This window comes from Rhipicephalus sanguineus, chromosome 4 (assembly GCF_013339695.2).
Source record: "Rhipicephalus sanguineus isolate Rsan-2018 chromosome 4, BIME_Rsan_1.4, whole genome shotgun sequence".
NCBI classification, from domain to species: Eukaryota; Metazoa; Arthropoda; class Arachnida; order Ixodida; family Ixodidae; genus Rhipicephalus; species Rhipicephalus sanguineus.
In genome coordinates this window covers 90104291-90128957 of record NC_051179.1, presented here as the reverse complement: position 1 = coordinate 90128957, position 24667 = coordinate 90104291, and the positions used below count along the sequence as shown (strand labels likewise).

The 24667-nt window shown below is 48.0% G+C and overlaps 1 protein-coding gene across 1 annotated transcript; it reads left to right on the top strand.

Moving 5' to 3' along the window:
* Positions 1 to 4694: 4694 nt before the first annotated feature.
* Positions 4695 to 23586, top strand: LOC119390408 (uncharacterized). Its single transcript, XM_037658020.2, has 6 exons — positions 4695 to 9901; positions 15108 to 15290; positions 17020 to 17241; positions 18105 to 18355; positions 18802 to 18886; positions 21239 to 23586. The coding sequence occupies exons 1-6, from the start codon at positions 4973 to 4975 to the stop codon at positions 21437 to 21439; spliced, it is 5871 nt and encodes a 1956-aa protein (XP_037513948.2). The 5' UTR covers positions 4695 to 4972; the 3' UTR covers positions 21440 to 23586.
* The last annotated feature ends 1081 nt before the right edge of the window (positions 23587 to 24667 follow it).

Here is a 24667-nt window from a genome sequence, read left to right as displayed (position 1 = left end):
ACGTTATTTCTGCATTTTACTCCATTGGAATTTGTGTAAGTTTTTCTCGGGAACTATCGAGCGTAAGCAAACAATACTTTTCCCATGTGTTAATTAGGAGCATTTACATAACTGGTACTAGAATGACTAGTTTAGGTGCATTTGCATTTATGGTATTAAAAAAAAAACCATTCATCAGTGGCAATTTTCATACACCGACAGACGTAAAAAAAAACATTTAAAAAATATAGTTTTTGTTGTACGCTCAAAATTTTAGTTCCACTCCTGTAAAGCGTTAGAAGCTACCTTTTTGCAAAATTTCAATGCTCCGCAGATAGCACACCTTATAAATAGAAGTACACATGTAGAAAAACCCATAAAAAAACAACAATGAAAAATACTAAACGCAAGTTGTAGTTAATTTCGAGATCTAATAAAACCTGCGTCTACCTTTAAAATACCTCGTAAATATTAAAGCCATAGCTGTTATTACCACTGCTGTGCAGCCAAACTTTGAAAATCTCTTTCAGTGTCCCACCCCAGCTTAAGCCATCTCACTCTCTCTGGGAATACTTAAAGGTTATGTCAGCAACCACGATTGTTGGGCCTGCTTATAATTTGTCCATACTAAAAGTTCCAAAGAGAGGTTGGTGCCTATGTGCGGCACAGTCACCTAATAATTCAGGGTTTTACGTTCCAGAATTAGGATATGATCACGAGGCACGCTTTTTTGGCGGGCTCCGAGTTAATTTCGACCATCTGGGCTTCTTCAGAGTTCACCTCAATACATGAACACGGGCGTTCTTTGCATTTCGGCCTCCTCGAAATCTCACTGGCTCGGATCCCACTGGCTATTCCTTTTCACTGACGTAAGCTCTGCTCGTACTTCTCTAAACAAACACTACAATAAAAAAGGCACACTGCGGACGGTCATTCACATGCGCAAATCTCGCTGTTCCAATACAGATAATTACGCAGCAGAATTAAATCTTCACAAAACAAACTTTTACAAAGAGCAAAAAAAAAGTCCGCACAACTGCCTTCCTCGCAGCGGATCGGAGCCATGAAGAGGGGCAGTCAGCCGGGCTCCAGAGCTGCCCACCAGCAGAATTCTGCACACCAGCGAGGCGCCGCGCACCCTGGTGGTGGTGGCCGCGGTGCGAATCGAGGCGGCGGAGGCCATGCTGCAGGGGAGCTTCCGCCGCCGCGAATAACAAGAGGAGGCAACAGTCACGCTGGAGGGTGAGAAGAGTGTTACAACGTTGTTTTTAACTACAGCGCCAAGAAAGAGGCAAGGACTGGGGTAGAAAAGATATATATATATATATATAAAGGACATTGATTTGTTGCTGATATTTGCTTAGTAATTTCGAACGGCGTTTTTTTTTTTACAATGTTATCTGGTTATACAGTTCTTTGGGTATATATGGCAATGTGTAGGCTCACACGATCATGTAGAACAAGCACAGCCATCTTAGGAACACTCCTTTTATGCACCGCTCTCTTTTCTGCGCTGTACTTCTTGCACAAAGCATGACATAAGTGAAACGAGACAACCACATGTGCACTTCGCTCACGCACTCTCAAAAATTATATGCCAGAAAACAGAACGACATGCAACTAGCTCTAGCCCGCAGCTATATATATGCCATCCAGAGAGCACTAACTGGTGGCGGCCTTCACCAAGCATATATATATATATATATATATATATATATATATATATATATATATATATATATATATATATATATATATATATATATATATATATATATATTGTAATGAAGGAGACACAAAGACAGCACCCGTTCCTGGGCCGGCTGTTCTTATTCTAGCTTCGTCGTTCTCTCTCGCGCGCTAGCCCATCGCGCGCCCGAGCCCCGGTACCGCTTTTCATCATTACACTCGGCCACGACTGCGAGCTAGCGGAGCCGCCGACAATGTTTCTAGTGGCCGGTGCTTGCTGTGTCGCGGTGGTCGGTCACTACCATGCTGGGGCTTGGCTTGGTCCTTTGCCAATGATGCCTCTGGCGTGGTGGTAGTAAAATATTTATTGAGAAAACTACAGAGAGTTGCACTACATATGCACTTGGGTGGTCTCCCTATTCCAGAAGTCCACTGGAGATGATCGCTGCCCGGGTGCTGGCCACCAAGGAGCGCTGAGCGTCCCTTGTAGAGCAGACGAGCAGGAACTTCTGCCGAGCCTCTCTTGTGGGTAGGGGGAAGGGGGGTGAAAAGGGAAGAGGTATGGCAGGCATACTGCAATTATGTGGTAGGTGTCGACTCCACAATGCGCACAGTAGCCGTATATACCCGGTATATACCCGGCTGTAGCGTGTCGGCCGGTCTCGGCCACGCAGCGACTTGGTTGGACGAGGTTCCAGACATGCCTATGGCGGCCGGCATTGGCTGTGTCGCGGAGGTAACGGCGTAGGCGGTTTGCCCGGCGAAGGCTGCTGGACCAGCATCCGAGGAGCCGTCGGGGTTTTCACGGCTTCTCGGTGTGTCTTTCCCACGTCTATCTGAAAGCCGGTTGCATACGAATCGTGGTCACCACCGGGAGGACAGTGAGGACCTTCGTCAGGAAAAATCTTCCTTGTATGTGGGGAGACTGAGAAATTATTTTCTTCAGCCACATTCCTTACGTTAATGACTGGGATCTTAATCTGATGCCTTCGTAGGCGTGGCATCTCTTGGCGGCATCGCGACGGCGGTCAATGGGCACCCACCATTTCCGCTGGTCCGTCCAGGCCTCGCGAGCCCCGACAGCGTTGATAGTCGCCTCCCAATTTTCGGCGTCGTCCTCAGAGTAGAGCACGTGCAGAGTACGGGCAGAGTACGTAAACTCTGCCCTGCGATGCCGCAGAAGTCTAGTGGGACACCACTTCGCCCCTTGCCGCACAGCGAACGGCGCGGACGTCCCCGCTCAATGTGGAAAGTCGTGGTACTTCTGCCCTGTCTTCCCAACTGTGACGAGATTGTCGTCGTGATGACCTGCGACTGATGCGACCACTCCGCATCAGCCAGTACCACCTGCTAGCTCCATATTATACAGGTGACTACATTCATTCATAGCGTGGACGAGGCCTGCAACGACCACCCCGACACACCTAGTGTCGTCCGCCAGATTGTTTGGCAGTCCAGCAGCACAAGCCGCAGTGTGCGCATAAACGACCACGTCGGCATAGTCAATGGCGCCCGCCAGAGACAATTTTGGCAGCTCTCCATGCAGTGTCGCAGCGTGGCCAAGCGTAATGACCGAAAATTGGGGAGGGGCGAAGCATGTAGGGAAGGGTGTTTCAGCTCCACTAACGTGAAACCTGTGGAGGGGCGTAGCATGCAGTGTGCGCTCGTGTTTCCACAGCAAAATCACTGCTAATGGGCAATGAGAGACAGAAGAAAGATTAGAGAAAGATACCCGCAGTCCGCTTTTAGTTAACGTGTACGCTGCGAATCTTTATTGTTCAACTACGCACAAGAGAAATCTCCCGCCAGCACTACATTGCAGGTCAATATCCAGTGCCTATATATACGGGGTGGCCGGTGAACGGTTGTGCAGCGCGAGCAGTCGGTTTTTCGAATCAAGAAACTCGCTAGCAGACGCTGCCTGTGTCGGCGTTGTCTCTCGCGGGCGCGTTCTCGTTCCTTGCGAGCTGGTAGTTCAGTGTTCATCTCAGAAAGAGCGTTTCCATAGCCAACGCGCGCCGTTCGCGCTCTCTCTCTTCATACGACGAGTGCTGAGGCGGTGGCGCCTTCTCTTGCGCTCAAGCAAGTGGACCGTCACGACAGCAGACGACGATGCACGCCGACACGCCGAGACCCAAGGTGCTTCGCCCTTAAAACGGAACCGGGACCCGGGCCCCATGCGCGCTCGATCGGCTAGCGCGAAGCAGAGGAGAACGAATTCCGATAATAGAACAGCCAGCCAGCGTTCAGGCGTTGTCTGTTTGTCTCATCAATATATATATATATATATATATATATATATATATATATATATATATATATATATATATATATATATATATATATATATTTGATGAAGGCCGCCACCAGTTAGAAAATACTTTTTGTACCTTCACTATTTTATTTTGAATGACAAGATGCTTGGCCACTCCCCCGGTGTAAGTGGGAGCCAAGAGCTCGGAGGATCTTAATCTTTATCTGCACCAAGACTGCTGTTTTGAAATAGGTGCAAATCGTATCTTTCATTTTGTGCCTCCTCACGTTATAATATAACTCCGAAGCGCGTGCGTCACCTCGCTCTAACTGCAGCCAACCCAAACTGACATTCCGTCTTGTGCAACTGGGCTTACTGATAAACGCAGGTCACTGCGTTAAAGAGCCCGCTATGGAGTCTTTATATAAATGAAAAATATGTCAGATTCACGCAATAACAGTAATATCAGTACTTTTGTTAATGTTACATATTTTGAGGCACCACCAAAGCAGCCCCTTATTCAGCTTTCTTAATAATTGAAAGCACGGACCTAAAAATTCCCCCATGCCTCATAAAGCGAGTCAAACAGGCAGTGGCACATGAAATCGTATAATTCCGTGCTATCTGCAGGACTTACACTTCGAACTATTCCAATAGCCAATATGGTTTCACAGCACTTTTCATTGTTTTTCACCACTCTGATCCGTTTCGCCACTCTCCTCCAAGCATAACAGCCATATGTCGCTTTGCAATTGCAGCAACAGCGGCAACAGTCAACAGAGCAAACAAGAGAATCAACCCCGCGGCGGCCACACAAGGGGTGACCGAGGTCGCTTCCAAAGAGGCCGCTTTCACTCGAGAGGACGAAGCGGTGCTAAGGCATACCCGCACGGCTCGGACAAAAGTCTGCTGGGAGGCGGGGCGCTTAGTGCTGGACAAAACTTGCTCTCTTTCAAGCGAGCACTGCGTCGCAAAAGGGCCGACGACGAAACCTCGATTGTCTCTGAGACCTACAGCTGCGCGTTCAGTGTCTCGGACTTCGGTGACGTAATGAGCGAATACGGCTTTGACGACGGTGAGTTTTACGACGGTGACAAGAACTTATCGGAAGAGCAAGACACGGGCCAAGATGAGTACGCTTCATCGAAGTTGGACGACTTCGAAGACCTGACGGATGCCATCTCGTCGGCTGGCAACGGGAACTCCGGTGCGCACGGCATGCGCTCACCGCAGCCGGTTCTGGGTGCCCCCGCAGTTTTCGCTTCGTCGCCTTCGGTAGGTTGGATAAGTGTCTTTTGGGACATCGAGAACTGCGCGGTTCCCAACGGAGTTCCGGCGTACGACATTGTGCGCAAGGTGCGCCAGACGTTCTACAAGGGCCAGCGGGAGGCGGACTTCTTGGTTGCTTGCGATATCGGCCGCATGAAGCCCGCTGTCGTGGGCGAGCTTACTGAAGCCCATGTCACGTTGATGCACGTGCCGGGAGGTCAAAAGAATGCAGCCGACGAGAAGCTGCGCTCCGAACTGCGGCGCTTTTCAGACACTTACAAGCTGACCGGCTCGCGCGTCGTGCTCATATCGGGCGATGTGGACTTCGCGGCGGAAATACACGAGATTCGGTACAAGAACCTCATCCATGTCGTGCTGATCCACAATGACCAGGCAAAGCGGTCACTTACGGACACGGCCAACCAGAGTATCCGTTACGCGGAGTTTGTTGCGGGCATTAGGAAGGACGAAAAGTCGAAGGAAGCTAAAGCGCCTGTACCAACCGGGCAGCGCAAGCCATTAACCGAAAAACCGCAGCAGGTGGGCAAGAATAATAATGCCCAAGCCACCGCTGCAGTATGCAAGCTGGCTGCAGGATCTACACCTTCGGGACAAAAACAGGCAGTCAAGAAGCTGTCGAAAGCATCCCAGAAAGACAGTGTTGAAGCGACAGGGTCCATTTCCAGCGCAGAGGCGAGAACAGCTCCCGCTCCTGCGGGTGGAGGAACAAATGGAATGCGCGCCAGCAATAAAAAAGAAACAAAGACAGGTGACGTCACGGCAAACGAAGCTGTTGTCACCAAGGTTGGACTTCTCGTTCGTCAACAGCCTAGGAATTTGCAGCACTGGAAGAGCTTCCTTTCCAAACTGGACATTCCTCAGGATTTCAGCCTCGAATTTGGAAAGGATAAAGACGTCATTTGTCTTACTTACTCCAGCAATAAAAAGTCCAAAAAAGCTGTAGCAGCTCTGAACAAGCAGATAAACGGGGAAGGCGACGTGGTGAAGTGCCTGGGAATATTGTCCGACAAGGCTGTCCGATGTGACATCGTACGCTCGCCGGAAGGGCCCCTCTCTTCAGAAAAAGTAAAAGACGCAATAAGCTTTAATGAAGCATTACTTAAGTTTGCCAGACAAACTATCGCTTCCCTGAAAGGTAACGAACAAGGTTCTCAGGAAAAACGTTTGGCGCTGGAGAGACTTGCCGAATGTTACGCAGCTCAGATGAATGAGTTCATCGCTACCCTGGGCAGAATCTCAACATCGTCGCAAGAGGCACACTCTATTACGATGAAGGAAGCGGACAGACTTAAGCGGGCCTCACCACTTTACAGCGTGAAATCCAGGTTGTTTGAAGCCCTTGAGAAGCGTAAAGTCGTCTTCCTTGTGGCTCCTCGTGGATCCGCGTCTTGCCTCGAATTGCCCTCGTACCTGAGGGATCTAGGGTTCCGCGTGCTCAGTATCCAGCCCAGCGACATCGCCGCCGAGCAGTGCGCTAAGCACGCGGTGAGCGTCAGCGGGATAGGAGCGGTGGAGTGCTGGCGCGCTCCTGGGCAGCAGGTCAGCACGCAGTCGACGGTCGTGTTCACGACTGCGCGCCGCTTTTTTCACGAGTTCATGCGCTGCGGAACGGCGTTAGCGGGCTTCCAGGCTATCGTCGTCGACGCTCTGCAAGAAGACAGTGCTTACCAACGCATAGTCCTGGCAGTGTTGCGCATGCACTTTTTATCTCGCGTGCACCTTGTGCTGTCTGGAAGCGATAGCTACTCCTGCTCATCCGTCCAGCAGGCGTTCTGCCTGGGTGACCAGGACATACTGAGATGTTTTGTTCAGTTCCCGGTGGAGGTCATCTGGAAAGAGCGGCCGACGAACTTGAGTGTCGCAGCCGCAAGCGTCGCTGCCACTATTGAGTTCTGTCAAAAAGGCGGCATAGGTGGAAACATAGTCGTCTTTTTGCCCTCTCTGGCGGACGCGTTCCTCGCCGACGCGCTGTTGGAATACCGAAAGGACGCAGGTCAACTCGAGGGAACAGTGCGACACGAGGTTTTGTTTCCTGGAAACACGTCGCTGTCAACATTCAGTTCGTCATCGCTGAGGGACTGGAAGGTAGTGTTCGCCGTGGAATATCCCGATGCCATCGCTAGCACACTTCCAGTGCGGTGCGTCATCGACAGCGGTCTAACGCGCACTGTCGTTCACCGCAACGGTGTCTTAGTCGCCCAACTTGCGTACATCTCAGAAGCAGAGGCCGAAGAACGGAAGGCTGTGGTCGGACATCGGGTGGGCGGAACGTGCTATCGCCTGTACAACCGTGACGCGTTCGCTTCTTCGCTGTCAGTCGACGAAAAGAACTCGCGCTTCATTGAAGACATCGTTCTTCGCCTAGCACGACAAATGAGCAATGTTGCCCCTTATCTCGAAAAGATACCGAAGGAGCTTGTGACGAACGCGAAGAAAGCACTCGCAAGTATAGGTGCGTTGGACTCAAATGGACGCCTTACAGATTTGGGCGCGAAACTTTGCGAAAACAGCTTGGAACCTAGACTCGGTAAAGTGGTACTGGGATCACTCGACAAGGCCGTTCCTTTGAACGCTGTGCTGACCTCCGCTCTAGCTTACGAGGACCTGCTCGCCACTTACAGACCTCTTAACAAGGACGGCACAGAACGAGAAGTTCAGGGCGCTGAAGGTGAGTGCGTCTTCTCTCGAATCACTGACCTCTACAAGAACTGGCTCGCCGTCCCCAAGAAAATGAAGAGCGCGTGGTGTGAAGTGAATGGCGTCAATGAGACTTTCGTCAGTCATCTCCACAGCACCGTTCTATCTGTTCAGTCAGAATTCGACGCCCTCAGGGGGAGAAACTTGAACGCGGATTCGACAAAGCAGGACAAGGACGTTACAGTCACGGTGGCCGAACTGCTCGCCGAATCTTTTCCGCAAGGCTTGCTCCAGGCTTCAGAACGGGGCTTCAGTAACCCCACGCTTGGAAGCAAGCTTCAGGTGTCGCCACTCTCAGTGCTTGGCGCCAAGGCTGGGCAAGCGAAGAACGTAGTATGCTGCCTGTTCTCTCGGATACCCGGTGCTCGAAAGCTGCAGCTCCTTAACTTTTCGTCTCTTCCAGACAGGGACGACGTCTCTAAGACTGAAGCTGTCGCACCGCTGTCGCCGTCAAAGCTTCCGCACATTCAGAAGAGGTTCGGCCCTATTGGGAATCTAATCTGGAACCAACAGTTCAACACGCAGGACGTGCTGCGCTCTCTTGAAAACAAGCTGCGGAACGAGGTGCATGGAAAAGAGGGGTCGCTCAAAATAGACGCCACAGCTCAGTGCATCGTCATCAGAGGTTCTGAGCAATACTGTATCGAGGCTCGACAGTGTCTTCAGAGCATCGTCACTGATCAGGTGGCAAAACTTGCCAGGAAGGACAGGGAGGCTCTCCTCACGCCCCCCGACTCGCCTTACAGTACACACCCCGTTCTGGCGGTTATAGGCGTTGGAGGTCGACTGGACGAAATCCTCTCGCCAACCAATTTTCGTACCCTCGTGGTTGGCGACGTAAAGATTCCTCTTCCCGATTTCCGAAAGCTGGTAAATATGCTCGGAAATATCGTCCAGTACTGGTTTCTCAAGAAGGACAACGCCTTCCAGATCACGTACAAGACGGCGAAAGAAGCCGACGCCGCTTACGACTCACTTTCCAAGCACCACGGCGTCGTGGTAGTCTCCGTGAAGGGACAGGCTCTAGCGTACCGCGAAGAGCAGAAGCACCGAAGGCCGGCTTTCCACGCTCAGGTGTCGCTGCCGCGACGTCGCTGCACGGGCATCGCCTTCGCCGAGTTGCCGGACCAGGCATCTATGGACCGTATCGTGGGGTCGTTGCCGCTACGTTTACAGCTCGACGGCGCTGTGGTGACTTGCGAACGGAGCAAGAATGCATCATGTGAGCTCTACATAAAGGGCTTAGCGCCAACGATTGGACAGGCGGCTGTGGAAAAGCTCCTTCGCTCCTCGTTGCCCGTGGACCTAAAGAGCGTTCGGCTCATTCACGAACCCCACCTCGAGACAACTCCTCCGGAGCTCCGAGCGCTAGAAGAAGCCGTGCGTGGCGTTTTCGAAAGAGAAGCTGGCACCGACGCACCAAAGCTCAGCCTCCAGAAACCGAAGAACACGGACTACGCTTTCAAAGGCTGGATGTCTTTCAAGGACGCTGTCGTCGCGCAGCGCGCGTGCGCGCTTCTCAAAGGGGCACTGGTTTCCACAGATGTTTCACCGGGTGGCGGTTCTGCGATTGAAATGCCGCTGACCGTTCACACCTTAGTGCAAGAGACCTTTTTCTTTCCCCGCCTCTTCTTCGCCGCCATCCAAGACCGGGTCGAAGCCGAGCTGCGCCGCCAAGAAGGTATTCGGCCTGAGGACAACCTCAAATGTGATGCGACGCCCTGCAGTCCAGCGGTAGTTCGCGTCAGTCTGCGTGCCAACAACCTGAACGATTTCCAGAAAGCCGTGCAGCTCTTCAATAGGCTGATCAGCACAGATACAGTGCTCCTCGAAGAATCGGTACGGCTGGAGATAGTAGCGGGTGTTGTCAATGCCGTCGCACCTGAAGGTGGTGTCTACGTGATTCGGAAACCCGGTGGAATGCGGCTGGTTGGTGACGAGGAACTCGTCTCCGCGGTCGTGGAGGTGCTGAAGAAGCGCACCAAAGCACAGGTGAGTCATGTTCGAAAATTCAGCATACATTGGTTACCACGGAGCACATAAAGAAAAGCACGTTACGATATAGGTATTGTTCAACTGTATTGTTTAAGCACAGATATATTGCCGAGGAGTATATCGGTCCTTCATATTATTGCAGTCTTAATGTAATTATCTTCATGTCCCTCATCGACTTTCTGCGTGTCACTGTTTCTTTTTTTCGCAATGTAGGCGGGGCAAATGAAGAAGCTGATTTGGTGGGTCTTTCATGCAGTTCCAAAGACTTTTATTGTGGTCAATAACGTCGACAGGTCACGGCGACAGCGAGACCAAATACGTCGGTGGACCCATCGTGGCATTGCTATAGCGTGATATCTGTTCATGAGCTCATGCTTCTTTGCGCCTTATAAGTGTCTCGCCGAGGATACACATGATGCCGAGGCGTCTACCACACATTTAATTGTCGCTCGGCGAAGTAAAGCATGAACAACAGCAGCTATTGTGGAGCGAGCAACTTAGAGAGGAATAAATTGCGTATTGTCTCTGATTTATATGGAGGATCGTTACTTCCAGGGTACAATATCTTTGTCGCAGATTCGAGGTTAAAGCCTCTGTTTTATTTTAAGTTGACATTCGCCGTGGAAAAATCGGGCTTTTTCATAAGTTACCTCAGAGTTTGGTGTGTTTTTTTTCGGTTCATATCCCCACATGAACAATAAAAAAAGATAATACTGATTCACTTCACAAAGCATAATAAAGAGTTTTAGTGCCGGGGCCCCAGAGCAGCTTGCGTACGTAAGCCCTCGCATTCTTTGTATTCGCCATGGGTGCGGCTAGGTGTACAAAGGAACGCAAGAGCGCACGTAAGCCGCTTGGGGTCCGCGCTCTCTAATATGTTTTGTGGAGGGGGGCACCTCCCCACCCCCGAAAAAATTTTTTTCCGTGAGATACAGAGCAAAAAATGACACTCGACCCCACTTACCTGCCCAGACCCAATGTCGGATCAAGGAGGTGACCCCCCCCCCCCCCCCGAAAAAAATTTCTGCCTACGCCACTGGTTTTGTTTTAAAACACGGTATGTGAAGATAACTTTATGGCGAAAAAATGGGGAAAGGAGCAGGTGAAATGGTGGGAGAGGTTAGGGAGGTGTCGAGCGCTTGGTCCAGTGCCCAACTGCACCTCGGCCGTCCGCCAATATTTTCAAAGGATAGGGTCCCCAGCAGGTTTGTGCTGGACAGCTGTATCTTCACTGCTTCAACGTGAAATCTTTAATTTTGGCGAAAGTCCTGGACTTGATTCCATGTTATCTCGGTACGCAATTTCGGGACGTGTGGGTCTACGGTCCCCAAAGCAAGGGCAGGCGGCCGGCTCCTGAATCTATTCACGGCGTGCAGTGGCATCGGACTAGAGAAAAGCCCGTGTAGCGAAGCGTTGGAAGCCTGTAATGGGTCGCCCTCTCGGGCGCTTACTAGTGGGTCGTCCTCTTCCGCTCCTCTCTGACAGCACGCTCCTCGCGCTCAGAGTCCGCGCTCTGTCTTGACTGTCGCCGTTGTGCTTCGTCGACTAGTGCCGTCAATAAAGGCCTTTATACCCGGTTTTTAAATTTCTTAGATCGGCTGCCCGAGCCACCTGGCTGAGCTAGCGGGACCTCCAGTCGCGTTCAGCTTCTGCCACTTTTGGACCACAATAAAGTTCTCACTCACTCACTCACTCACTCACTCAACATTCAGTTCTTCACAGAGGAAGGCATAATTTTTACGGGTAGCATGTTTGTATGCCAAAATCTCGCCGAGCAAGCGGTATCAGTCGGGTCCGTGTTATTTGATCTGTATGTTCGGTTCATGAAATCTCGAGTCAGATTGTTTGCCTTCTCGTACCCTGAGTCCGGGACACCAAATCAGGTGATGTTCGCGCTCCAGAGACTCTCCAAAGATTCTGCATAAATTCCGCGGCAGCATGTCCTTCATATTGAGTCGGCATGCTGCATGAAAATCAGTCAAGATTGCCGGTTACCTCCCCTGTTTATACGTACTCTTAATAACTAAGGCGATTGCCGTGGCCTGCGCGCGTTAGAAAGGGACGAGGCTACTTCTGAGGTGGTAACTATAGTGTTCGTAAGTTGTTGTCTATGAGGGAGTGGATGTGTTGCCCGGAAATCAAGCGTGGCAGCAATGACGGGTTACAGTTTCCTCACGAGCGCGTTTTCAGCACGGTGTATTTTTGGGCGGAAATAACACGTTACTCCACTTTTCGTGTTTTCGTGGTACAAGAGAGAGCAAACGTTTATTCAAGCAAATATTCTATTAACGGACCTATGTAGCTGGCGGTGTTCCAAAAAACCCTTCTCCCCCGCAGCTGCTGCGCGCGCGAAATAAATAATTAATAAAACAAAATAAATTTCCTTTGTGGGGATGGAGTTCGAACCCGGGTTCCAGCGGCCCGAAAGCGAGTTCCCTGAACACTAGACCACGAGCCCCTAATCACCTCCCCTTCTATACCTGAACCTCCTATTCTACACCTGAACAAATTTAATGTTCGTTATCCATTTCCAAACGCTACACAAATATTATTTAAGCTCAATTTTTGTTTTCGCATGACTGTTCATACACCCTGCTCTGGCTTCCTAAAGGTGGAGAATTTCCACGTAACATGTGTTTTTAAGAAAGCCATGATCCTAGATGTACTCTATTATTCATATACGCTACATATCTCAATTTGTAATGCATTGCCAGGAAATTTATCTATCGGTCCTTAACGTTGCTGCTGTCTTACAGTAGTTTTATGCAAAAATAAATATAGGAGTCAGATTCATAACGAAAATACTAAATCACACATAGATTCAAATGTCATTCTAGAAAGTCCGTCACCACAGGTGCGGCCAGGACATTAAGAGAGGATGGCCGCAGCAGCACACCGAATACGCATGCGCTGCTGAACAAAAGCTTGCAGAGGATCCTTAAGCATAATGTGAGGTCAGAACACGAAATCGTTTCTTTTAGTGAGGTTTTTGTTACGGAGAGGTGCTGCAAAGTGGTGTTGCCGAGTTAATTGTGTTGAAGGCCAACTGATGCGGCGGACAATGGCGCGCTTCCTTTGTACAGGGCTGCCAGCCCGTGAATACAAAATTGCTCTCCCACACAGCTGAAACTTCCCTTTTTCTACTAAAATTTCCCTGACTTACATAAAAGAATTAAAATTATTCATGATTCCGTGTGTCACCGGCACTTCTGTTGTTTAAGCATTATTTGTACAGACAAGTATTTGTTTACCATAATTTTAACTGTGCATTATTTCAACAAAAGCGAAGTAATGAGTGATAGCAGTACTGAATTGCTCTTCGTACTGGGCGCCAGTTTGCGGACAAACTAAAATACTTTAATTTTGTTATAAGGAAAATGCATGTTTGTAGATAGCGACGTTTAACGTCGTGTCGATAGGATCGATGAAATTTAGCACAAGTACGAGCCACCTCGCGCACGACGCCCCGGTATCCGTTTCCGTATGGCAAATTTCGTACAGTTCGGTGAAGTTCGAAGAGTTCCCGTACGGTAAAATTCACGCGAGCGCCCTTTTCAGTCGATACGGACGGTATTACCATACTTTCCATGCGGTCAGCAGTGCTAGCATGTAATATCGAGACGAAGGGTAAGCGTTAAATGCGAGTGTTTAGTGACGTATGTAAATATACAGGTAATCGTGCGCATTTCACAGCGCAACACAACGAAACATCACCCGCCTGCACACAATGGGATCACGGGAGTGCCTCTAAATATTCAGAAAACTAAAGATCTCGGTCAATATAATGAAAATATTAGAAATAAACGAAAAAAAAGTAACAGTTTCGCCGCAACGGCGAAGCAATGAATGCGCTAGCAACAAATTGAAATGTAACGCGAAGAACGGAAAGCAGCTCGAAATTGCCAGCGCGTCGCTCGAGCCCAAAGGACGCACGAAAAGAACGCACACAGGACGAGCGCGAACTATCATGCCTCATAGCTCGACACTTGAAGCGCACTGCTCAGACATAAAGCAGGACGCATGAAACGAACAAACAGGTACACACAGGACAAGCGCGAACTGTCACAGTTGTTACTTATTTCTGTTTAAACAGCGCGCTCCTTTCGCAAACGCGGCCGCTGCAGCGAGCGAAGTGACCTTCGTGCGCTCTGTGACTTCAGTGCGGACATCGCGGGGAAAGCACAAGACATACAAACCCCCGCTCCACCCCCTTCCCCGGCCACCCTCTTCTTTCCTCGAGAAAAGCGCACGAAGGCGACCACGCCCTGTAGGGCGAAGAGCAACGGCGTTCGCAGGAGCGGAGCGACGATCTTTAAAGCGCGCCACGCACGCACATCGCGCCATCTATGTGGTGACTAAGAAAGCATGCTGAAGTAAATGGTGTATATAAATAGCTCGCCGTTAGCAGGCTGAACGACGGTACTGTTGGTGGCCTAACCGTCTAACGCCGCGCGCTGCAAAGCGAGAGGTCGCCCGTTCTATTCCGCGTGTCGGAAAGTTTTTCTGAATTATCTTTCTTTGTGGCTCTGATATATATATATATATATATATATATATATAAGGTGCATGACGGCGGCGACGGCAAAAGCCAGCCGAGACTGTCCATATAATTATAATTGCTATCGCAATAAAAAGAGTAATAGCATTTATTTAAACTGAAAAGGTTGCCATAAAAATGTCAAAATTTATTTTGAAAATGAAATGAGTAGGAACATACAAAATTTTCCTCGAAACGGCAAAATTTCCCTTCTTCCCACGCGGACCTAAAAATTGCCTCAATCTGGGAAATTTCCCTCAAGTTGGCAGCCCTGCCTTTGTAGATCCTCTGTCGATGGTCACGTGTTGCAGGCGTTGGCGCGCCTACGCAGTGTGCCGACTATTCCTATGCGGATCCCCTTCGAGCCGGGACTTCCCCTTCTACTGCGGGGATTCCTCTCGCTCCTACGCCGCGGCTGGAGCTGGTTGTTGCGGCCGGTGCAGCCACTTGGGTTGCGGCATAGTGAAGCGCGCGCCGAGTGTCGCTGTGGCGACGCCAGTTGTTGGCGCCGGCGTCAGTTCCGGAAAAAGAGGTCACATGCTTTTCAGATGCGGCTTTTGCGGACGCCAGCTGGGTGCGGGATCTCGCCAACCTAGCCATGGCTAGGTTAGCGAAAGCGTTTTTTGCAAGTGAGATGTGGAGTGATTACTGTGTGCTTATTCGCAGAGCAAGCACAAGAGGAAGAAATTGGTCCTCGTCGGCGAAGATTTCAGCGCACTGAGATCGTTTGTGGGCAAGTTCGGCCACGACCCATGGGAACTGGCAAAGGAATGCAAACTGGAAGCGGCAAATTTCGATGCAAATTTCGAGGCAGTCGATGTCGTCGGGTTGGACGCAGCCATTGGACGCGTGAGTGATGGCATCATGAACAAGATGAACTCAGGATTGTGCCATGGAGGTTAACCTCAATCCTTGTATGGGTGTTGACAATTTGGGTCACAACTGCGAAGCGCCTTAATCACTGGTAAAATTAGCTAAAGCAGGGGTCGGCAACCTGCGGCCCACGGCACGACGTGAGAACCCCCTCCCCCTTCCCCTTGTCACTATCTGAAGGCCGACGTGGTAGTTTTGACCATAGGCGTGCGCAGGGTTCCCCATCAAGGAAGCGGGGGGGTGCAAAGATTCATCGCAGCGCCCCCCCCCCTACCCTAATAAGTCAATGTATGGGGCAGATTTTGCGCCCCCCGCCCTCTCAGGTGACTAGAAGGGTCAATGTACGGGGCAGATTTTGCGCCCCCCCCTCTTAGGTCACTAGGAGGGCGCCCTCCCCCCTGTCCCCCCTATGCGCACGCCTATGGTTTTGACCTCAAATGGGGTTTTTGCTTGTAACCCATGTCTATAAATTGCAACCTTGTGACAATCGTGCTGAAAATTAACATAACTTGTATTCCCGTATTTTACATTATTGCCAATTACAATAAGCCGTAATTTTTATCTTTGCATGCAAAGAGCCCCCCTCCCCCTTCCTCTGACTGACCGTGCGGCCCCCGCCGTGTTGGATTCATGCAACTCGGCCCTCTGCCTCGAAAGGTTGCCGACCCCTGAGCTGAAGCAACCAAAGAAATCAATTTATTTTTAAAAATCACAGTATTCGAATTGTTCACTTAATATGAAGCTGTAAATTCGCATAGATTTACTAAACGTGGGATTCTCGCTCACAGTGACCTTGTAAACACCCCCCCCCCCCCCCCACACACACACCCATCCTATAAAACCGGTAAGGAAAAGGTCATGGTGGCATGTGGCAGCAGATAGTTGAGCACAATTGCGACATATCTATGTACAAATTAACTCGGCAAAAATATATCACTCGGCAAAAATATATATACAAGTACATATAAACTGGCAAGTAAAACATTATAATCTGTATACACTATACATACACCAGGTACAAGTACATGCTGGTTACATGATTGATGTCACTGGCAATTTGAATATACTAGGAGATTGTTTTAATTTTTCACTCAAACCGAAACAATGACTTAGCGTTAGTGGTGAGATGCGCTAACATATTCCATTCATGGACGGGGGTGAGTCTTTACGTCTAATATTGCTAAAAATGTATCGTATGGCTTTCCTTTGTGCGGGTATAAGGAAGACATATGGTATTTCCGTATTTGAGGATCGGCCTGATGAATGTTTTGTAAGCTAGGAGTCTTGTTGACAAGGGTGCCAGTTGAAGTGATCAGCGAAGAAAAAATAATTTTAGCATGGCAGATGAAGCAGCGTGATTAATATGCGCGTCCCACCTTAGTTCTGACCTTATTGTTAAGCGTAGATATTTAAGCTCGTGTACTCTGGTCAAAGCTGTGTCATTTATAGTGTAGCAAAAGTTCAAAGGTTCCCTTTTCCTTGTTATCGTCATACAAGCAGATTTTTTTTTTGCATTAATTGTCATCTGCCAGTCTGAGCACCATTCGGTAATATTATTAAGTGACTTGTTGAGCGAGTAGTGATCTTGGTCATTCTTAATTTCACTATAAATGATACAGTCATCCGCGAATAACTTTATTTTGCAGTCTATATTAATAGTTATATCGTATTCGCCGTATCCTGTCGCCATATTTGTCGCACACAGGCTGAGCAGCTGGTGAGCCAACTGCCAAGGCATCCTATAGAAGTTGAATCCACTTCCCAGTCTGAACGCTGTCCAATTTGTCATGAGCCACCACGCCCTTCCGAAGGAGACGAGGCTCCAGTGGATGGGCATCGTCTAGAACTGTGTGGCCATTGGCACTGTGGGTCGTGCCTGCTGCTGGCCTTCAAGCAGGCTCCGCTGCCGCTAGCATGCTTTGAGGAAGTAAGTCCTTTGCTGTACTCTTGTTATCTAGACCAGCTAGGCACATGTATTGCATCATGCGACCATATTGTGCTTTGTTCCGTACTGAACAGTCAGTATGTAATGTGGGAGCTATATTAATAGTGCGGTCGTAGAGGTCTCATGGTACATTTTACAGTGATGCTGTATTTGATACTAAGCGGTGGTTGCTAGGGTATATGCAGTTGCTTTATACTGTATATATTCACAGGTTCAGGTTCCAACTATGGCATTAGGATTTGAAAGGGGAAATGGAATGAAGAAATGCTAGTTTGTGTAGTACATGGCATCACCATATTAAATTAAGTTCGTTTAGTACTCCGATTACTCTTGCTTCAAATAAAATGAGCCAAACCTATGTCTGCAGTTCCCTTCATACCTTGGCTGCATTTTTTTGCCCTATATAATTGTCACTAGTTAGCATCCATGAACTACTAGTTCATGGATGCTAACTCAAGAACATGGATGCTAATATCAAGAACTGGGAGTTGCTTGATATTTCTCTTATAAAGGACTATTCGATTTACCAAGATCTGTTTCTTTTCTTTAAATGCAACTTCAGATTTAGCTGAATGATAGAAAACTCTACTCCGTAATCAAAAGTATTGGTTAATGAAAAAGTGGCAACCTACTACCTAAGTCTGCATCCCTCCCTACTAATCCCAACATTAAGGTTTCATGGAGTACCCCAAGTTAATTAACGATCCAGGGTACTACACTATTGCATATCTCAGTGGTTTTGTCATGCATAACTTTATCAATGTACCTTAGACTTGTAAGATAATAATATAGGTTCGTGAACTCAAGCGCACGCCTTTGCACTCTGTGCACTGCACGAACTCTAGGACTGTGCATCACCCTGGGCGATGGCCGACATCGTCCATGTGGCAGGGAACGACTCTGGACTACTGAGCGACCTTGCCCGTAGATCATTCGACTCCACTGTTGCATCGGATGCAATCGGACGGTGGTGTCCCTGCCCCATTCCAGAGTGCCACTTTGCGCTGGACGCCCACCGGGATATCGAGGAGCAAGGTGTGCATGTCTTGGGTGACGTGCATGTCTGCCCTGGATGCACCAATGCCGTCTGCTTCCGGTGAGCAACAGATTCGATGATCTAACTGAGCTACATGGATTAGGCTACTCCAACCTTATCCTAATTTGTCGAATATACTACTTCAGTCTATTATTCAGATTAAATTTCAGTGCCTTCAGTGCCTTCTTTTACCAATGTCTGGCAGAGACCATAATTTACCAATGTCTGGCCGATATGGTAGGGCGACCATTTGGAGAACACTTTGGTCTAAGACCTGACCTTGGACCAGGAGAGATTTATCTCGAACTGTGAAGCTTTCTTTCCGAAAAACCAATACCTGCACTTGTTTCCTACCAGATTGGGCCCGCAAGCCGTATTTTAATGGGTTTGTACTACACGGCTCTTGAAATACTAATAGAGGGTGACTGGTGTAAGTGTCCTTGCATCAATTAAAGATCACTGCTTTATTTGATAATGACAGCTGCCCACCTGATGTTTTCATGCAGGTGCCACTCTGTGTACCACTATGGCATGTCATGCAGTGCCTTCAAAGCCTCCCTGCTGCCTAGCAATGATAGTGCTGCCAGCAAGGTAAGTCTGTACTTGCATAACAGCATAAAGGGCAATATGTTTCAGAGGCACAAGGCAAGGATAACAACAGTAAATTTATTTACGTCAACACAAGAACTACCATAAAAACAGAGCAAGACGCATTTATACATGTACCAGACACCATCGAACATGAAGAAATCAAACCACAGTCTACAATCATTCCCTTAATCATTTTTAGAGCAAAATGAAAGCTTTACATTCGAAGCAATCTGGAAGATTGATGCTGTGTAAAAAAATGATGCGATGACAGTTGACATGGCATGTCACCATCCTCACATTTATTTGGCATTGAAGCACCTAACAAAGCAGGCAGGAGCAAGCAGGTGCAACAGGTATTGGCTGATTTGATTAACAGCGCACCAACTGACGATCTTGGAGGCTATGTGCTTGATCGGGTCTGTACTGCAGGTGCCCATGGGGTGCCACCACATGTTGATGGCGTGCACATCTGAACCAGAAGTAGTGGCCAATATAGTTTAAAAAAAGATGAAGAGAAAATGCTCAAGGCCATGATGCTTGACGACGTAAATATTCAGTGGCGCATCCTACCCTTGTCTTCCCTCATGTAGCTTTCAGTACAATCCGAAGAAAACGCTTGTTTTGTGCGATAACTCCATTTATACTTGATGGATTCAAAGCATTATTGTGGCAGCAAATTCGTGAGGCAACAGAGTACAAAAGTAAGGTCATACACTAAAGCAGAACCATGTTTCAAGGTTCCCTTAAGTGTTACACGGTACAACCACTAAATGAATGCAGTGGAATGCTTCTGCGACAGGTTGCCGTGATGCATGACGACACTCAACGAAAATACGCCCGGTATGTAGCATACTGGCCGCAGAAAGGACGCACTATGTTTGTAATAAGACATGGTTGTGAAATGTATTGTAAAATTGCAGCTGTAGCACAAGGAGCCACTATTCTTAAACTATTATTGCCGATCAAGAATACCTAAACATAAAAATTTGTGGAATCAAATTTTACAGCCACACCACTAGTGTGGCATTTACTGCATTGCCTTCTGTGTGCGAAAATAAGTATAGGCATTTACACAGCAAATATAAATCGTGTTAGTTTGCCAGTATGGCCCTCATTTGTGCTCTGTGACAGTAACCAAATGCTGAAAGGTGTGTTAGTCTAAGGTTCAAGCAAGGGGTCAGATGTTTAAAGGGGTACTGACACAAAATTTCGCGGCCGAGATAGCCTGCTGAATCGATTCCCGTGTACGTGCGTGTACCATCTGCAAAATATCGATAGCGAATAAAGCTTGGAAGGTATTTTATATGAATTTTGAAGTTCGCGAGCGCGATCCAGCATTATAGGCCGCACCTGGTGCATTGACACCCTCGGAGGTGACCCGAGGTGACCCCCCTACTTCCCCTACGTAATCATTTCAGCCGGTACAAGTTATGATGACGTCGTAGCCGCCATTTCTGTTTTGACGCGCTTCCCGACGAATCGCTCCTCGCCAGCGGGTCAAACCTGAAGTGATTCGCCACGTCGAAAATTCCTTCCATCCCCGCCGCAAGAAAATCGTCGCCATCAGACGACAATGAGCCCGACGACGACAGACCGCGCAGAAATGCGTCACTGTTCTGTGTGCTCACGTGACCGAGCGTTTCACTCGCTAGGTGGTGATAGTTGCACCCGGCGGCTTGTAGTCTTTGAAGCTCTGTCAAACCGAAACTGAGGCTGTGTCGGTAATGAGGAGCTTGTAATTAATTATCTGTCGCGCGCTGCAGCAAACGATGTGCCGTGTTATGACTAACAGGCCCCCAGCAACACATTGCAGCAAAAAAATGCGGGGCGAAAATTTTTGTGTCAGGACTCCTTTAAGCATAGTTCCAAGAAGAAACAAGGAGTTCCAAGAGACAGATGTGCACCAGGAGACATTGATCTTCCAAATTGTACCTTTCACATTAACTCTTACAGATATAGATTCTAAAGCACTCTGGTGACGGGCTTCACATTGATCTTGTCAAAATAATTTGCTCAAAATACATTAGCACAGTTCAGTCAAAGCACCATGCTCCAGCCTGGAGCCTTCTGAAGTGCTCTCATCTTTGAGCAAATAGTGCGACTGTCATGTAACGTGACAGTGTGACTGCCACATGACAATCTTATCACGTGGCTTCCTTGACTAACTAGGGGCAGCCAAAAAAATGACGACCTGTGCAGGCTTTCTTTCTGGCTAGAAACACGACAAAGTCACACCAAGTCATAGCACAACAGAAGTAAGTTGAATGTACGAAATATCTACACCCTAGATAAGTGGTTCCTGTTAAGACTAACAAAATCTATTGCCACGCCTCTTACCTCACTATACAACAGTCATGGCTGGCCAAGGACCCTGGCAAGCGTCTGGTGTGCCCCTCGTGCAAGACTAACTTGGAACGCCAAAGCGCTAGCAAGGTGGATGCCTGCTGGGCCTGCCGGCGCCTCTTCTGCTGGCACTGCCACCAGAGCTTCGAGGATGATGCGGCAGCTGCCAGGGGTCACCGCACGCAAAGTTGCGTCGCCGCACATCGATAGCACACTTCTTTTTTTACATGTGCAAGAGCGGTTGCAGACAGCTAGGTGTTGACATGCGAGACCAATATGCTGATAACGCTGAAATGGTGCTACTACGTGTTGCTGGTTCACAGAAGTACGTATCACTCATGTTCGACACACAGTGCCAAAGCTGAGTACCAAGATACAGTCCCTGTCTGCTTTGGCGCTGTTGGTTTTATATGAGCGCTCAGTAACTCCCACACAGAGTTCCTCTGCTACTACACAAGAGTTGCAAAGATGCGTTAATGCCATAAAACTGTCAGTGCTTCTTAATAGTAAGGAGTTTTTACACTAGCCAATGTTTCATCACTCACATAGCATGACGCAACACAGCTTGTAAACAGCTTTAAGTTGCAGAATAACGGAAAGGTGGGCAAGTTGGTTACAGTTCATAGTGTAGGGTATGGGGCAGTGCTAGTCCTTGTATTCGTTCTAGCGCTTCCCAATACACTACACTATGAGCATTAAGTTGCTCCAGCAGTGAGCTTGAGCAGATCCAGTCAAAAGTTGCCACCAGCCCTACACAACAGTATTCAAATTTGATTTGTATGAGTACTAAATCTTCAAGTACAAAGGTGGCCCTACATTTGAGTGTTATCTCTGTCTTTGGCCCTACTCTGCACTTTCTTTTTCTTTGCATTGGGTAACAAGCTGATGAGACAGACCAATGAGTTGAATGGCTAGGCTTGGACCTTTGTCTCGGTAGCTATAGCCACTGACAGCAATGACAGGTAGCAAGCATTTTGATGCTGAAAGCATCAGGGAAGAAAGAATGGTGCTATGTGCAAATGCTATTTAGCATACTTTGAGAGAGAGACTAGCTGAGGGGAAGGAGGAAAGCTTGCATATCACCCTAACTGCATGGCACACAGCTGAAACCCGAACATTGGTCGGTAGCTTGAGCAAAAAAAAAACAGAAGGAACAGAAAGCTGACAAAGTATATAAGGACGAGAGTGCGTGGAGCTGGCAGAAGCCACTCTGCGTGCTCTGAATGCACTGCGTAGGAACCAGGAATGCAACTTTTCTATGCCTCAGTCTTGTCTCTGTACACCATAACAGGCATTCTATAATCAATCCTCACCAATCAGTAATGTTGGCTAGGCTACCAAGTGCCGTACCTCGCATGCAGGCAGATCCACAAACCCAATGAAGGCATTATAAAGGCCCATTATGTAGAATGCATCCAATAGCACTTTTGAAATGCATCAAATAGTGTTTATTTAAGAACTGATTCTGTTTATTCTAATTAAGTAATTTGTGATTCCATTTACCTACTCCTGAGACATGTCTGTGCCCAAGATGATACAAGAAGGCCTGTGTTAGCAAGTTTGGCATTGATTTTGCTGTTTTAAATCAAATGACACTGCCACGCAGTACACTTCCTCCTGCAAGCCTGTGCATTTCTTCATCCTGTAGCTGTGGCATAAACTTTGTTTGTTCAGCACAGTAACGTAAAAAGGATCAAAGCAGTTTCAGCTAAACAGGGCGACATCAGTGCTTCAGGGAAAGGTAAAAGCACACAGAAGCATCATTAGACAGTCCACATTTAGCAAAGATTATGCGTTACAAGCTTCAGGAATATGGCCCACGGCATTCCTGCAAGGGTTTGTGACTGACATCCCACAAGCGATAAGGCGTTGGTCTCCATAGTCATAAGCAAATTTCCTGGTGGCTGACAGGCATCACTGTTCTGGAAATCCAAGTGCCTACTCTTGGTCACATCATTTTCCATTTCATGGCATCAGCTGGTTTGCCATCTCGCTGTCAATTTCTTGTGCTCGCTCACAAGATGCCATGCATGCATAACCCTGAATTAATGTGCAGGATGTTGCATGCTGTGCAATGGGGCCACCAGAAAGTGACATGTATGTATGTGTCGTGCAGTTGCTTTGTCACAGCTGGAATAACACAGTTTCACATTGCAGCCAGCCCGACTACACATCCATTGTTGGAATGGTGAGCATTCCAGTTGGTGCCTCATGGCAGTACCAGAGTTGGTGCCTGCATGATGGTGATACTGTAAAGCCTGCTTTTAAGGAACACGGCACCTGTTTGTTGTATCTGGAAGCTTGTGATGAATGGACTGCCACTCAGAAAAACAATAAAAACAGTATTGCCAGTCAAAAGACAGTTTACACTAACCGACCAATCTGCTCCAAAGAGATAAAATGATTGAATGATGAAGCAGTCTAGAAAGTAATCTTTGGCGAAAGAAAAAAAGAAACAGACTTGATACTACTTTTGCGGGGACAATATCCATAAATGCAAGTTTGAGGGCCCTTGCACTTTATCGTGGTGATATGCAATAGAGTATACAAGATTATTATGCACATTGTGAAGTGACCGCACATTTCAATGTATTCGGATCCTTCCTTTTTTTTTGGTTCATATGCTTTAAATTTTTCTGATTTGTGAGCTGGAGCCAATCCCTCCTTTGAATGTGAAGGTCATCTGAACAGAAGATTCATGCTGGTGGTTGGCCAGTCCACTGCACTCTGCTACCACCGCTTGTCCAATGGAATGCAGGAATATAAGGACTAGTGGCTGATGCATTTCAGTGCAGAGATTTCTTCTCTGTCGATGACAGTCTACATCCCAACAAGTAGGTTTCTTAGTTTAAACGAAAAAGAAACAAGAGCCTGTGCCTTTCATGCTTTTGAATTTCTGGTAATTGTGAATATGGCACAAAATTCTGTATTCAGTCTTAATTGCTTAGAATTAGTGGTAACTATAATCAAGTTTGTATAGCAACCTACCAAGTTGTATGAAAACCACCCTTCTTGCACAAAGAGCCAGCCAACTTCGAAAACTTTCATCTTGTGCAACCGAATCGTGACAGTTCACAAACGACAGATTTTGTAGTTTCGATTTCACATGCAATTTCCTTCTTATGCATTGAAGGAAAAGATGCTCGCCACAAAATAGCTTGTGAAAACCAAAGTGGCAGAAATTTGGCACATTCATCAGCAGTAATCGGTCAGCAGTGACTGACGCCATCATTTTCAAACTGAAATCATGCTCGGCAGGTATGCATTTGCACAACAAAAGTGCAACAATTGAATCGAAGCACTGAAACTAAGGGTGTGCGAGTCATACCTGTGCATCAACCTAGTGAGGAGATGCTCTCCAGTCTCATGTGATATATCACATGCTGTGTTACCAGATAAGAGAGTCTTCAACCACTCCATGTTGCAGACACTCCCTGG